Raw genomic sequence first — 16,410 nt, 5'->3', positions numbered from 1 at the left:
AGGTAAATTAGGATGTGACTAAAGAGTTAATCAGGGTGATTTTTCCACAAATAGACAGGTATTTTCCTTTCCATGGTAGCAAGATCTTATCTATTTTTGCTACCTTTCTATTAAAATATATTGGATTGAGATAATTTATTTCTTTCGGGATATGTATACCGAGTATGTCCACATCACCGTCAGACTATGTTATTGGTAAACTACACGATAATGTAAAAGTTGTATTTCTTTGATATCCAATACGTAATATAGTACACTTATCATAATTTGGTTGTAATCCAGAGAGGTTTGTGCTGTCTTGCCTTGATTGACCCTACCTGGGCAATGGAGCCAATGGAGTAATCACAAAAGTGCAAACCCTCCGCACGTCTGGCACTCTAGATAGTCTCAATTAAATTAGTAATTCAAAGAACTCCGGTGTCTGTCAAAATTAATTGGGGAGATCAGAGAATAACTTTGTATTCTGTATAATGATGAATAAACTAGTCCTCTCTCTCTCTCTCTCTCTCTCTCTCTCTCTCTCTCTCTCTCTCTCTCTTGCTCTCTCTCTGTGTATGTGTGTGTTCCTCATCCCTCAGGGGGTCTCCTGCACTGGACTCAGACCTCCTCAGAGACCTCAGCCTCCCTGGCAGTGGAGATCAGCTCCTACGTTCTGCTGGCTTTCCTCAGTGCCTCCCCTCTGTCTACCACTGACCTGGGCTACGTCTCCCACATCGTCAGGTGGCTGGTGAGGCAGCAGAACGCCTACGGAGGCTTCTCCTCCACACAGGTATACTTCCAAAACACCTCTGGTCCGAAATGGCACCCTGTGCTGTGCACTAGTAATGAGGCATTATTACCTTGACTTCACCACAGGCATGTACAGTGGGGAAAAAAAGTATTTAGTCAGCCACCAATTGTGCAAGTTCTCCCACTTAAAAAGATGAGAGAGGCCTGTAATTTTCATCATTGGTACACGTCAACTATGACAGACAAAATGAGAAAAAAAAATCCAGAAAATCACATTGTAGGATTTGTAATGAATTTATTTTCAAGTTATGGTGGAAAATAAGTATTTGGTCAATAACAAAAGTTTCTCAATACTTTGTTATATACCCTTTGTTGGCAATGACACAGGTCAAACGTTTTCTGTAAGTCTTCACAAGGTTTTCACACACTGTTGCTGGTATTTTGGCCCATTCCTCCATGCAGATCTCCTCTAGAGCAGTGATGTTTTGGGGCTGTCGCTGGGCAACACAGACTTTCAACTCCCCTCCAAAGATTTTCTATGGGGTTGAGATCTGGAGACTGGCTAGGCCACTCCAGGTCCTTGAAATGCTTCTTACGAAGCCACTCCTTCGTTGCCCGGGTGGTGTGTTTGGGATCATTGTCATGCTGAAAGACCCAGCCACGTTTCATCTTCAATGCCCTTGCTGATGGAAGGAGATTTTCACTCAAAATCTCACGATACATGGCCCCATTCATTCTTTCCTTTACACGGATCAGTCGTCCTGGTCCCTTTGCAGAAAAACAGCCCCAAAGCATGATGTTTCCACCCCCATGCTTCACGGTTGGGATGGTGTTCTTTGGATGCAACTCAGCATTCTTTGTCCTCCAAACACGACGAGTTGAGTTTTTATGCCAAAAAGTTATATTTTGGTTTCATCTGACCATATGACATTGTCCCAAAATCCTCTTCTGGATCATCCAAATGCACTCTAGCAAACTTCAGACGAGCCTGGACATGTACTGGCTTAGAGCAGGGGCACTGCAGGATTTGAGTCCCTGAGCGGCGTAGTGTGTTACTGATGGTAGGCTTTGTATATACTTTGGTCCCAGTTTCTCTCTGCAGGTCATTCACTAGGTCCCCGTGTGGTTCTGGGATTTTTGCTCACCGTTCTTGTGATCATTTTGACACCACGGGGTGAGATCTTGCGTGGAGCCCCAGATCGAGGGAGATTATCAGTGGTCTTGTATGTCTTCCATTTCCTAATAATTGCTCCCACAGTTGATTTCTTCAAACCAAGCTGCTTACCTATTGCAGATTCAGTCTTCCCAGCCTGGTGCAGGTCTACAATTTTGTTTCTGGTGTCCTTTGACATCTCTTTGGTCTTGGCCATAGTGGAGTTTGGAGTGTGACTGTTTGAGGTTGTGGACAGGTGTCGTTTATACTGATAACAAGTTCAAACAGGTGCCATTAATACAGGTAACGAGTGGAGGACAGAGTAGCCTCTTAAAGAAGAAGTTACAGGTCTGTGAGAGCCAGAAATCTTGCTTGTTTGTAGGTGACCAAATACTTATTTCCCACCATAATTTGCAAATAAATTCATTAAAAATCCTACAATGTGATTTTCTGGATTTTTTTTTCTCAATTTGTCTGTCATAGTTGACGTGTACCTATGATGAAAATTACAGGCCTCTCTCATCTTTTTAAGTGGGAGAACTTGCACAATTGGTGGCTGACTAAATACTTTTTTACCCCACTGTATGTGTTTCTTGTCATGTCAAGCCTGGCAAAACTAACTTCCACTGAAATGGAGGCAAGAAATCATAATGAATAGAAATGGGAAATAGTCACTCTAGGAGCTGACCAATATAAAAATCTACACTTTCTGTAAAATGGGGTATTCTCTTTAATTTTGAACAGATTTTTCTGTGGTCTGTTGGTGTTTGTGTTTAGGACACAGTGGTGGCCCTCCAGGCCCTAGCTCTTGAGGGAGATTTTTTAGTGATGAGATAAAACTGATTTATTCACGAACATATAGTTAGAATTCTCTGTTGCTAGGCAAGAACTTAATTGGGTCATTTCACTGTGTTTGTGTGTCTGTGAAGTGGGAATCTGACCTAGGGTCGAATTGCTCGCTCTTACCTAAACCCATGGCTGTCCTACGTTATCAGAGACTGAAACCAGACTGTGGCCTTTTGCCTCTCTCGTCAAACAAAGTGTAAAGAGCGGTGCCAGGGTTGAACAGAGAGCAGGCTAAACCTTTGTCTCTCCTTGGCTATCTTCTTGATTGATTACAGCATGATGGGGTGGGGTTTGTGTATGTTTGAAAGATGAAGTGTAAACCTGTCATGTCCAACAATCAGTCTTCAGGTCAAGCCCGGGAGAGCCGGGGTTGAACAGTTTAAACTGAACATGAGTGTTTTTGCATGACAAGGGCGTGATTGATTGTAATAATATTGTTTCTAAACAATATAGTCCCCTGTAGCTCAGTTGGTAGAGCATGGCGCTTGCAACACCAGGGTTGTGGGTTCGTTTCCCACGGAGGGCCAGTATGAAAAATGTATGCACTAACTGTAAGTCGCTCTGGATAGGAGCGTCTGCTAAATGACTAAATTGTAAACTGAATGACAGTCGAATTTAGCTGTCATCATAGACAAAGGAAGTGGGCGGAGCGATAGAGAGCGGGAAACTGAAGAGGGAGGGATTTTAAGATAGGATGTGTGTGAATGAGACTATATAGAGGGGAAGCAGAGAGAGAGAAGAAAGGCTACTCTGCAGACCAGCACGGCTTTGTTGAATTGTAATAAAGTCAAATCTAGATTCTACAAAAACTCTGGAAGAACTTTGATTTTTAATAAAGTATAGTGATTATTTTCCACATCACTCTCTACTCCACCAGGGTGTTCAGTAGAGAGGGCACCAGCACAGTGACAGTACGGTCTCCCAGTGGGGGACAGCACCTCTTCAATGTGAACCAAAACAACAAGCTTCTCTACCAGGAGAGGGCGCTGCAGGACACAGAAGGAAAGTACAACGTGGAAGTGAAGGGCAGTGCTTGTGCCTCAGTGCAGGTCAGTGAAGACACTCCTCACAATCCTATGTTGCAAGATCTGATTTATACATTACTGTGAAGTTCAAACATTTAAGAAGCTTCGTCTGGCTTGATATCTAGTTTATGAAATGTTTCTTTTTTTCTATCTTTTAAAATGTATATTTTTAGACCACATTGTTTCCCTGACTTCTTCTTCCCTCTTTCCCAGATGGCGCTCCACTACAACATCCCTACTCCTACTGACAGCACAACGCTCAGCATCAAGGTGAAGACAGAGGTCGACTGCAACAGCAACTCTTTGAGACCCAGAGTCACACTGAAACTCCAGTCTCAGTAAGAATGAATAACACATTTGCATGCACAGCATTCTTTGAATCAGGTCATTGATAACATACAGTGTTATTTTTGAGCATGTCTTACAGAATATTTTTGACGAATTTAATTGGTGTTATTATACCTACAGTGCCCTCTGTAATTATTGGGACAAAGAAGCATTTTTTCTTATTTTGGCTCTATACTCCAAAAGTCTGGATTTGAAATCAGGGTATTTACAGGTTAAATCAGGGTATTTACATCCATATCAGGTGAACCATTTAGAAATTACAGCACTTTTTGTACATAGTCCCCCTATTTTAGGGAACCAAAGGTATTAGGACAAATTCACTTATATGTTTATTAAAGTAGTAAAAAGTTAAGTACTTGGTCCCATATTCACTCTACAATTTCGTTGGATGCATTTTCTGTTTGTTTCAGATTATTTTGTGCCCAATAGAAATGAATGGGAACTAATGTATTGTGTCATTTTGGAGTCACTTTTATTGTAAATAAGAATATAATATGTTTCTAAACACTTCTATATTAATGTGGATGCTACCATGATTATGGATCATCCTGAATGAATTGTGAATAATGATGAGTGAGAAAGTTGCAGTTGCACAAATATCATACTCCCAAGATATGCTAACCTCTCACCATTACAATAACAGGGGAGGTTAGCATTTTTGGGGGGTATGATATTTTTGCGTCTGTAACTTTATAGATGAAAATACCCTCAAATTAAAGCTGACAGTCTGCACTTTAAACTCGTAGTCATTTTCTGATTTTAAAAAATGCTTCACTGTCCCAATAATTACAGAGGTCACTGTATGTATAAGTTATATCATTTCTAGTTTGTACCTATGTAGCAGTAACAGTAAGAAAACATATCACATATCAAGCAACCTGGTCTTTTTATTGGTAAAATAAATTCATTCATTTGATTATTACAAGCACATATCAGACTTTGATATCAGGCATCTCTTTGCTTTCACAGATATCATGGAAAGGAGCTGACCACCAATATGATTATAGTGGATTTGAAAATGTTGTCTGGGTTTGCCCCAGACCCAGAGTCTTTGGGGAGGGTGAGTTTTTGTCATAACATACTTTTATGGTGTTACCTGTGGCCTTTTTCCATGTATAGTATAATATTATTATTATTATTATAATAATAATAATAATAATTATTATTATTATTTTTAATTATTATTATATATTATTATAATTATAATAACAATAATTATTATTATTTTTAATTATTATATATTATTATTATTATTATTATTATTATATTATTATTATATAGTAGCTCTTGCCTCTTTCACCTGTGAACCTTTCTGAAACTGAACTTTGCTGTCAATGCAAGATTAATAACATGTATGGCTTGTCTTCCAAGCTGAGGAGTTCACTTCAAGTGAATCGTGTTGATACTAAAGATGACCATGTGTTAATGTACTTGACAGAGTTGAGACCAAAACAAAATCATAAATTCTATCAACTCTTATGGCAACATATGTCCATTGGTTTGTCCAAATTGCTCAAGATCAGTAAATTTGGTTAGGAATCATTGATCGACAGCAATATTCAAACCTTTGATTTTCACATTTTAGACCACTCAGGAACACTCTCAACACCTCTTGGTAAGCAATTCTGGTCTTAGGCATAAACATTTGTTTAATTGTCCGTCTGAAAAACAGAACTCTATCCCAGGGTTAGGTTTTCAGAAGACTGAGGGGGGTTTTCCTTTAACTGGGCTTTGCTCCTTTCATATTGATTTTGATCCTGACAAACTCCCCAGTCCCTGCCAATGACACGTACACACATAACATGATGCTGCCACCACAATACTGGAAAATACAGAGGGTTTCACTCTGTCTTGTGATGTATTGGATTTGACCCAAACCTGTAGTATTTAATTTAGGCCACAGTAGTTAATGTCTTGTTGCAAACATAATGGATGATTTGGAGTGGATTTTTTAATACAGGCTTCCTTCTTTTCACTTTGTCATACAGGACAGTAATGTGGCATGAATGCAATGTTGTTGATCCCTTCATATTTTCAAGTATTGTGGTGGCAGCATCATGTTATGGTTATGCTTGTCACCGGCAGGGACCGGGAGGTTTTTTAGGATGAAAATAAATATGAAAGGAGCAAAGCCCAGGTAAAAAGTTATAGGAAAACCCCCCTCCGTTTTCTGAAAACCTGACCCTGAGATAGTTTTATTTTTATAAGGGACAATAACACAACTTGTAATGCCAAAAACACAACACAATGGCTTTCCAATAGGTGTGAAGTGTTCCTGAATGGGTTTGAATATTGCTGCCCATCAGTGATTCCCAACCAACTTTACTGCGCTTGAGACATTTTGACAAAAACAATGGATATATACTTCCCTAAGAGTTCAAAATTATTCATAGCTGTAATGGCTGCCAAAGGTGCTTCCACCAATTATTAACTCTGTGAAGACATACGCAATCAATACATCATCATTTTGTATTTCTTTGCAATTTGGAAAATGTTTTATAATTTTCTTTCACTTTGGAAATGGTCAAAAAGAAACAAAAAGAGCTTCTTAGAAAATAGCAGTTTCTCAAGCAAGAAAATACAGAGCAAGAAAAATAATAAGTAAAGCTGCAGAACAAGAAAAGTTTCATGTAATAGTTTTGTTTTAGTATATGTGTTCTCTCTCTCTCTTCGAAAATTTGGCAAGGATAGGAAAAAAATCTAATTGAATCACTTTTTAGTTTTAATTTTAAGGCAGCAAAATTTGAAGAATGTGCAAGACTTTCACTAGCGACTGTATATATATTTTGACGTACTTGCAGTGACATACAGTGCATTCGGAAAAAAAATGTATGCACTCACTAACTGTAAGTCGCTCTGGATAAGAGCGTCTGCTAAATGACTAAAATGTAAATGTAAAAAAATGTATTCATACCCCTTGACTTTTTCCACATTTTGTTACGTTACAGCCTTATTCTAAAATTGATTAAATAGTTTTCTACACATAATACCCCATAATAACAAAGCAAAAACAGGTTTTTATAACATTTTGCTAATTTATTAAAAATAAAAAAACAGAAATACCATATTTACATAAGTATTCAGACTCTTTGCTATGAGACTCGAAATTGAGCATTATGACCATCCTGTGTCACTTTACTTGGACTAAGAAAATACACTTTATCAAGAAGCCTTATGACCATCATAATCACATAAGCCAGATAGGCCTATCACGTACATGCCCTTATATCAGTCAAAAAGAGGGTGTCTTGCTCCTGAAATCTACTCCTGCATTCATCCCAGTTATCGGCAACATCAGCAACAGAGCAATTACAATTACAATAATATGGTCAATTATAATGTATATAGTATATAACATAAACATACTGTTGACATGGAGGCTATAGTGTAACGGAAGGTTTTGCCATGTGTGGTAGGTTTTGTGGGTTTTGACACTCTTATGTAGGTGTCATAACCAGCCATAAAATAACACAATATATGTCACAACAGGTCTAAATATATGTGTCATGACAGTGTTATGACCATATTATAACAGGTTATGACAATTTATCTCAGCTGTTCTGACATATTATGACATGGTTATGACTGTTACTTGACACGCTGGGTGTCAAGTAGAGTGTTACCGAAACGGAAACTTCTGCTTAGAGCATTTAAATAATTGTGACCAATATGTTTTTTATTATTTATCTCCCAACAGTTACGATCACTATTTCTTAGTTACGATCACTATTTCTGGAATTAAAAGTTTTCCATTATAACCCTATTCTTGAGCATTTTTTCCAGAAAGTTTTGTCACACTGTGGCAAGCAATGAGTTCCAAGGTTTAGGCTCAGGAGACGAGGTGAATATTGAAAGGCTTTATGTAAGACAGTGGGTCTCATCCTGGGGAACTAGTACCCGTAGGGGTACCTGGCCTATCCAACAGGGGGTACTTGTGTCACGCCCTGACATTGAGATCTCTAGTTGGGTTGGTCAGGGTGTGAAATCTATTTGATATATTTCTATGTTGGCCGGGTGTGGTTCCCAATCAGAGGCAGCTGTCGGTCGTTGTCTCTGATTGGGGATCATACTTAGGCAGCCATGTTGCCTACCTTAGTTGTGGGATCTTGTTTCTGTTTGGCTTGGTTGATGTTTAGCCTCTTGAACTTCACGTTCTGTTGGATTTTGCTATTTTGTCGATGTTTATTAAAATAAATGACTATGTACGCATACCACGCTGCACCTTGGTCCGATCCTTTACACAACGAACGTGACAGAAGATCCCAACCACAGGAGGAGCAGACATCATGGACATGGGAGGAGATATTAGACGGAAAAGGATCATGGACGTGGGAAGAGATCCAGGCAGGTATGGATCACCTTCCTTGGGAGCAGACGGAGGCAGCGAGGGAGAAAAAACGGCGACTCAAAAGGTCCTGATCACGAAGAAAGCCCGAGAGGCAGCCCCAATAATTTTTTTGGGTTAACACATTTTTTTTTAGCCCTGAAAGGGCTGACTGTGAAGGAGGAGAGAGCTAGAGAGGAGGCCACTCTGAAGATGGAGGCCCTCCAAGCAGCTAAAGACCTGCAGCTCAGCACTCTGAGGGAGCAGCTCTCCCTTCAGAAGGAGGCGCTGCAGGAGGCCCACAGGGAGAAGGAGTCAGTGGATGTACTGAGAGAGGAGCTGGCTAGGCAACAGGAGGAGCTGAGAGAGGAGTTAACGCTGAGAGAGGAGTTAACCCTACAGCAGCAGAGAACGCAGTCCTTAGAGCAGAGGCTGGCGGAGCCAGGTTTCAGAGTAGAGCCAACTCCCCGCACTCACGTTAAGGAGCGTGGGACCGTTCAGGCACCCTGTTATGCTGTGATATGCACTGTATCTCCAGTACGCATTCACAGCCCGGTGCGCTTGGTGCCCGCGTCCCGCTCTTGCCGGGCTAAAGTGAGCGTTCAGCCAGGACGGGTCGTGCCTGCTCCTCGCACCAAACCAGTGGTGCGTGTCTCCAGCCCGGTACGGCCCGTTCCTGCTCCTCGCACCAAACCAGTGGTGCGTGTATCCAGTCCGGTACGGCCCGTTCCTGCTCCTCGCACCAAACCAGTGGTGCGTGTATCCAGTCCGGTACTGCCCGTTCCTGCTCCTCGCACCAAACCAGTGGTGTGTGTATACAGTCCGGTACGGCCCGTTCCTGCTCCTCGCACCAAACCAGTGGTGCGTGTATCCAGTCCGGTACGGCCCGTTCCTGCTCCTCGCACCAAACCATTGGTGTGTGTCCCCAGGCCGGTACGGCCCGTTCCAGCGCCACGCACCTGACCTCCAGCGACGGTCAGCTGCTCCACTCCAGTGGCCAGAGCAGTCCGCTCCACCGATGCCTAGTCCAGCTCCGGTCAGCTGCTCCACTCCAGTGCCAGAGCAGTCCGCTCCACCGGTGCCTAGTCCAGCTCCGGTCAGCTGCTTCACTCCAGTGCCAGAGCAGTCCGCTCCACCGGTGCCTAGTCCAGCTCCGGTTATCTGCTCCATACCAGAGCTGGGGCAGTCCGCTTCACCGGTGCCCTGTCCGGGTCCGGTCGTCTACTCTTCCCCCATGCCGGAGCCATCCGCTCCACCGGGGTCCGAGCCGGAGCCAGACGTCAACCCCTCTCCAGGGTCGGGGTCTCCCACACCAGGGTCCAGACAGGACTTGGTGCATCGCGGGAGGACTGCTGGGCCGGGACCAGACGTCAGCCCCTCTCCAGGGTCGAGGGCTCCCACACCAGGGTCCAGACAGGGCTTGATGCATTGGGGGAGGACTGAGAGGGGGAGCATCGCACCGGGGTCCAGACCGGACCGGGCGTGCAAAGGGGAGGCAGGATGGGAGAAGAGTTTACTGCCTACGTCACGTCCGAAGCCGGAGCCGGAGCCGGGCCGGAGCCGCCACCGAGGCTAGATGCCCACCCGGACCCTCCCCTAATGAGTCAGGTTTTTGCGTCTGGGGGCGGTACTCTCACGCCCTGACATTGAGATCTCTAGTTGGGTTGGTCAGGGTGTGAAATCTAATTTAGATATTTCTATGTTGGCCTGGTGTGGTTCCCAATCAGAGGCAGCTGTCGGTCGTTGTCTCTGATTGGGGATCATACTTAGGCAGCCATGTTGCCTACCTTAGTTGTGGGATCTTGTTTCTGTTTGGTTTGTTGATGTTTAGCCTCTTGAACTTCACGTTCTGTTGGATTTTGCCGGTGTTGATTAAAATAAACGACTATGTACGCATACCACGCTGCACCTTGGTCCGATCCTTTACACAACGAACGTGACAACTTGGGAAGAATCATGGGCAGCGCAATATGTCATTGGGGGTAAGGTAAATCAAAAAAGTTTAGAACCACTGTAGTAGTAAGTAGTAACAGAAAATCTACACAGATCATCAAAGGTCACGTATACCAGTGGAGGCTCCTCAGGGGAGGAAGGGGAATTTCATAAAATAAAAATTGTAAAACATTACAAAAGTTATCCTTTTAAACTATATGAAATATATTCACATGCCACCAAATAATGTATTAAAGCACACTGTTTTGCAATGAAGGTCTACAGTAGCCTCGACAGCACTCTGTAGGGTAGCACCACGGTGTAGCCGGAGGACAGCTAGATTCCGTCCTCCTCTGGGTACATTGACTTCAATACAAAACCTAGGAGGCTCATGGTTCTCACCTACTTCCATAGATTTACACAGTAATTATGACAACTTCCGGAGGATGTCCTCCAACCTATCAGAGCTCTTGCAGCAGAAACTGACATGTTGTCCACCCAATCAAAGGATCAGAAAATGAATCTAGTACTGAAAGCATAAGCTACAGCAAGCTAGCACTGCAGTGCATAAAATGTGGTGAGTAGTTGACTTAAAGAGAAAGACAACAATTGAACAGTTTTGAACAAATACATTTATTCAAAAATGAAGGAGAAGAAAGAGAGCGATAGAGAGAGATTGTCATTTTTTGTCACTTTCAGTTTCACTTACTTGGCTAGCAAATGCAGCTGGCTATTTTAGCCTACTCAAACACCCTGCTCAAACAGAGGGATGCTATGTTAGCTAGCTGGCTATGACTAGCCAACACAACACTGGAACTCTTCCAAGTCAAGGTAAGCTTTTGGTTTTACTAATTTATTGCCAACGGGGCCCGCCGGTGTAACTGCTGAACTGCTAACTGACTATACACTGTAATGTTACAGCATGATTGTAGGGGGTTTACTAACGCGTTAGTTCAATTTGCTATGTTGACTATGATGTTACTTTAGCTAATATGGTGACAACAATGTAGGCTGTGTGTAGCAGTTATGATATGGATTGGCTTGGAAAGCTTTTTTCGCCTGGCCACATACAACTGATGTGTTGTGCATTGAATTCCCCAATGAAGGGAAAAGGTGAGAGGAGGAGAGCGCATAGATGCGAGAAGGAACACAACGTGGCTGCTATGAATGTGAACTGTGTTTACGCAAGACCAGGGGTCTATTCATTCAGCCGATTCTGTTGAAAAACCTTTCTTAAACGGAAGCAAACGAAGCGTAAACGGAGCGGTATTGAATGTGTCGCTGTCTGTCCATGTGTCACTGTCTGTCACCTCAACATTTTCTCTCAACCTGTGTGCACCTATGTTGTAATCTTTCATCCATAGGCTAGGTTGTAGTAACCTCATGATTGGTATAGGGAAAATTAGAGTATCATGTAGTAGCCTAAACCTATCGATGTTCAATTGAACTGGGTGAATGGAATATGAATGACAGTCATCCAATATGCTGTAATAGAAATAAGGCCATGCTCATGAAAAAATATCTATATATCTTAAGCGGCACTGACCGCCACTGACGTAGACGTACATGTACACTACCGTTCAAAAGTTTGGGGTCACTTAGAAATGTCCTTGTTTTCGAAAGAAAAGCAATTTTTTTGTCCATTAAAATAACATAAAATTGATCAGAAATACAGTGTAGACATTGTTAATGTTGTAAATGGCTATTGTAGCTGGAAACGGCTGATTTTTTATGGAATATCTACATAGGCGTACAGAGGCCCATTATCAGCAACCATCAGTCCTGTGTTCCAATGGCACGTTGTGTTTGCTAATCCAAGTTTATCATTTTAAAAGGCTAATTAATCATTAGGAAACCCTTTTGCAATTATGTTAGCACAGCTGAAAACTGTTGTGCTGATTAAAGAAGCAATAAAACTGGCCTTCTTGAGACTAGTTGAGTAACTGGAGCATCAGCAATTGTGGGTTCGATTACAGGCTCAAAATGGCCAGAAACAAAGAACTTTCTTCTGAAACTCATCAGTCTATTCTTGTTCTGAGAAATGAAGGCTATTCCATGCGAGAAATTGCCAAGAAACTGAAGATCTCGTACAACGCTGTGTACTACTCCCTTCACAGAACAGCGCAAACTGGCTCTAACCAGAGTAGAAAGAGGAGTGGGAGGCCCTGGTGCACAACTGAGCAAGAGGACACATACATTAGAGTGTCTAGTTTGAGAAACAGACGCCTCACAAGTCCTCAACTGGCAGCTTCATTAAATAGTTCCCGCAAAACACCAGTCTCAACGTCAACAGTGAAGAGGCGACCCTGGGATGCTGACCTAGGCAGAGTTGCAAAGAAAAAGTCATATCTCAGACTGGCCAATAAAAATAAAAGATTAAGATGGGCAAAAGAACACAGACACTGGACAGAGGAAGATTGGAAAAAAGTGTTATGGACAGACAAATCGAAGTTTGAGGTGTTTAGATCACAAAGAAGAACATTTGTGAGACGCAGACCAAATTAAAAGATGCTGGAGGAGTGCTTGATGCCATCTGTCAAGCATGGTGGAGGCAATGTGATGGTCTGGGGGTGCTTTGGTGGTGGTAAAGTGGGAGATTTGTACAGGGTAAAAGGGATCTTGAAGAAGGAAGGCTATCACTCCATTTTGAAACGCCATGCCATACACTGTGGGCGGCGCTTGATTGGAGCCAATTTCCTCCTACAACAGGACAATGACCCAAAGCACAGCTCCAAACTATACAATAACTATTTAGGGAAGAAGCAGTCAGCTGGTATTCTGTCTATAATGGAGTGGCCAGCACAGTCACCGGATCTCAACCCTATTGAGCTGTTATGGGAGCAGCTTGACCGTATGGTACGTAAGAAGTGCCCATCAAGCCAATTCAACTTGTGGGAGGTGCTTCAGGAAGCATGGGGTGAAATCTCTTCAGTTTACCTTAACAAATTGACAAATGCCAAAGGTCTGCAAGGCTGTAATTGCTGCAAATTGAGGATTATTTGACGAAAGCAAAGTTTGAAGACACAATTATTATTTCAATTAAAAATCATGATTTCTAACCTTGTCAATGACTACATTTCCTGTTTCTTTATATTTACTATTTTCTACATTGTAGAATAATAGTGAAGACATCATGTTGTAACCAAAAAAGTTTAAAAAAAAATCAAAATACATTTTATATTTGAGATTCTTCAAATAGCCACCCTTTGCCTTGATGACAGCTTTGCACACTCTTGAAATTCTCTCAACCATCTTCATGAGGTCAGCTGGAATGCATTTCAATTAACAGGTGTGCCTTCTTAAAAGTTAATTTGTGGAATTTCTTTCCTACTTAATGTGTTTGAGCCAATCAGTTGTGTTGTGACATGGTAGGGGGGGTATTCAGAAGATAGCCCTATTTGGTAAAAGACCAAGTCCATATTATGGCAAAGAGAAACGACAGTCCATCATTACTTTAAGACATGAAGGCCAGTCAACACGGAACATTTCAAGAACTTTGAACGTTTCTTCAAGTGCAGTTGCAAAAACCATCAAGCTCTATGATGAAACTGGCTCTCATGAGGACCGCCACAGGAATGGAAGACCCAGAGTTACCTCTGCTGCAGAGGATAAGTTCATTAGAGTTACCAGCCTCAGGAATTGCAGCCCAAATAAATGCTTCACAGAGTTCAAGTAACAGACATCTCAACATCATCTGTTCAGAGGAGACTGTGTGAATCAAGCCTTCATGGTCGAATTGCTGAAAAGAACCCATTACTAAAAGACACCAATAAGAAGAAGAGACTTGCTTGGGCCAATAAACATCAGAGATGGACATTAGACCGGAGGAAACGTCCGTTGGTCTGGAGTCCAAATGTGAGATTTCTGGTCCCAACCGCCTTGTCTTTGTGAGACGCGGTGTGGGTGAACGGATGATCTCCGCATGTGTATTTCCCACCGTAAAGCATGTAGGAGGTGGTGTTTTGGTGTGGGGGGTGCTTTGCTGGTGACACTGTCTGTGATTTATTTAGAATTCAAGGCACACTTAACCAGCATGGCTACCACAGCATTCTGCAGCGATACGCCATCACACCTGGTTTGGGCTTAGTGGGACTATCATTTGTTTTTCAACAGGACAATGACCCAACACACCTCCAGGCTGTGTAAGGGCTATTTTACCAAGAAGGAGAGTGATGGAGTGCTGCATCAGATTACCTGGCCTCCACAATCCCTCGACCTCAACCCAATTGAGATGGTTTGGAATGAGTCGGACGGCAGAGTGAAGGAAAAGCAGCCAACAAGTGCTCAGTATATGTGGGAACTCCTTCAAGACTGTTGGAAAAGCATTCCAGGTGAAGCTGGTTAAGAGAATGCCAAGAGTGTGCAAAGCTGTCATCAAGGCAAAGGGTGGCTATTTGAAGAATCTCAAATATAAAATATATTTTAATTTGTTTAACACTTTTTTGTTTACTACATGATTCCATATGTGTTATTTCATAGTTTTGATGTCTTCACTATTATTCTACAATGTAATAAATATTTAAAAAATAAAGTAAAACCCTTGAATGAATAGGTGTTTCCAAACTTTTGACTGGTAGTGTAAATCAAGTATGCCCAGTTTATCATTTATCGACTGTAACAGATCGGTTTCCACCCTTACCATTCCGGATGGTGAAAAGGATCCATTTTCTGTGTCCAAATCCTTGGGGGATTGGTTCTCCATGTTTACTCTCCGTCATGTTTGGGTGTTGATTGTTTTGGTGTCCCCCAGGGCTCAGTTCTAGGCCCTCTCCTATTCTCTCTATACACCAAGTCACTTGGCTCTGTCATATCCTCACATGGTCTCTCCTATCATTGCTACGCAGACAACACACAGTTGATTTTCTCCTTTCCCCCTTCCGATAACCAGGTGGCGAATCGCATCTCTGCATGTCTGGCAGACATATCAGTGTGGATGTCGGATCACCACCTCAAGCTGAACCTCGGCAAGACGGAGCTGCTCTTCCTCCCGGGGAAGGACTGCCCGCTCCATGATCTCGCCATCACGGTTGACAACTCCATTGTGTCCTCCCAGAGTGCAAAGAACCTTGGCGTGACCCTGGACAACACCCTGTCGTTCTCCGCTAACATCAAAGCGGTGACCCGATCCTGCAGGTTCATGCTCTACAACATTCGCAGAGTACGACCCTACCTTACACAGAAAGCGGCACAGGTCCTAATCCAGGCACTTGTCATCTCCCATCTGGATTACTGCAACTCGCTGTTGGCTGGGCTCCCTGCCTGTGCCATTAAACCCCTACAACTTATTCAGAACGCTGCAGCCCGTCTGGTGTTCAACCTTCCCAAGTTCTCTCATGTCACCCCGCTCCTCCGCACACTCCACTGGATTCCAGTTGAAGCTCGCATCTACTACAAAACCATGGTGCTTGCCTACAGAGCTGTGAGGGGAACGGCACCTCCTTACCTTCAGGCTCTGATCAGACCCTACACCCAAACGAGGGCACTACGTTCATCCACCTCTGGCCTGCTAGCCCCCCTACCTCTACGGAAGCACAGTTCCCGCTCAGCCCAGTCAAAGCTATTCGCTGCTCTGGCACACCAATGGTGGAACAAGCTCCCCCACGACGCCAGGGCAGCGGAGTCCCTGACCACCTTCCGGAGACACTTGAAACCCTACCTCTTTAAAGAATACCTGGAATAGTCTAACAGTAATCCTTCTACACCGCCCCTCCCCCAGTGGTGCTTGTCCCACTGGCTATCCTAAGTTGAATGCACAAATGTGTAAGTCGCACTGGATAAGAGCGTCTGCTAAATGACTTAAATGTTAAATATTGCTCGATACGTTTCTCTAGCCTTATAATTTGTTTTGTGTTATCCATATTGAAGGTTATTACCCACGAGTATGTGGAGTTAAGTGCTAATATTTAGTCAAACGTACAGATATTGAATATTACGTGTTCATCTTGACGTGATCTGCACCGCTGTGTTCAGTCCGCCATCTTTAAGCCACACCTGATCTTGTCTTATCTTACCGTTGTCGCTGTTGAATGTATTTCAGGGCTGTCTTCAATGTT

The 16,410-nt window shown here is 42.9% G+C and overlaps 1 protein-coding gene across 1 annotated transcript; it reads left to right on the top strand.

The window, feature by feature from the left end:
* Nucleotides 1–526: 526 nt before the first annotated feature.
* Nucleotides 527–5,768, top strand: LOC121567570 (ovostatin-like; the record flags this gene model as incomplete). The annotated part of the gene is made up of 6 exons (XM_045212994.1): nt 527–769; nt 2,660–2,687; nt 3,590–3,777; nt 3,967–4,091; nt 5,071–5,161; nt 5,473–5,768. Coding segments are annotated over 6 exons (840 nt in total), but the record flags the coding sequence as incomplete, so codon positions are not given.
* Between the last annotated feature and the right edge of the window lie 10,642 nt (nt 5,769–16,410).

This window comes from Coregonus clupeaformis, unplaced genomic scaffold, assembly GCF_020615455.1.
Source record: "Coregonus clupeaformis isolate EN_2021a unplaced genomic scaffold, ASM2061545v1 scaf0067, whole genome shotgun sequence".
Taxonomy (NCBI): Eukaryota; Metazoa; Chordata; class Actinopteri; order Salmoniformes; family Salmonidae; genus Coregonus; species Coregonus clupeaformis.
This window is presented reverse-complemented; position numbering and strand designations above follow the sequence as displayed.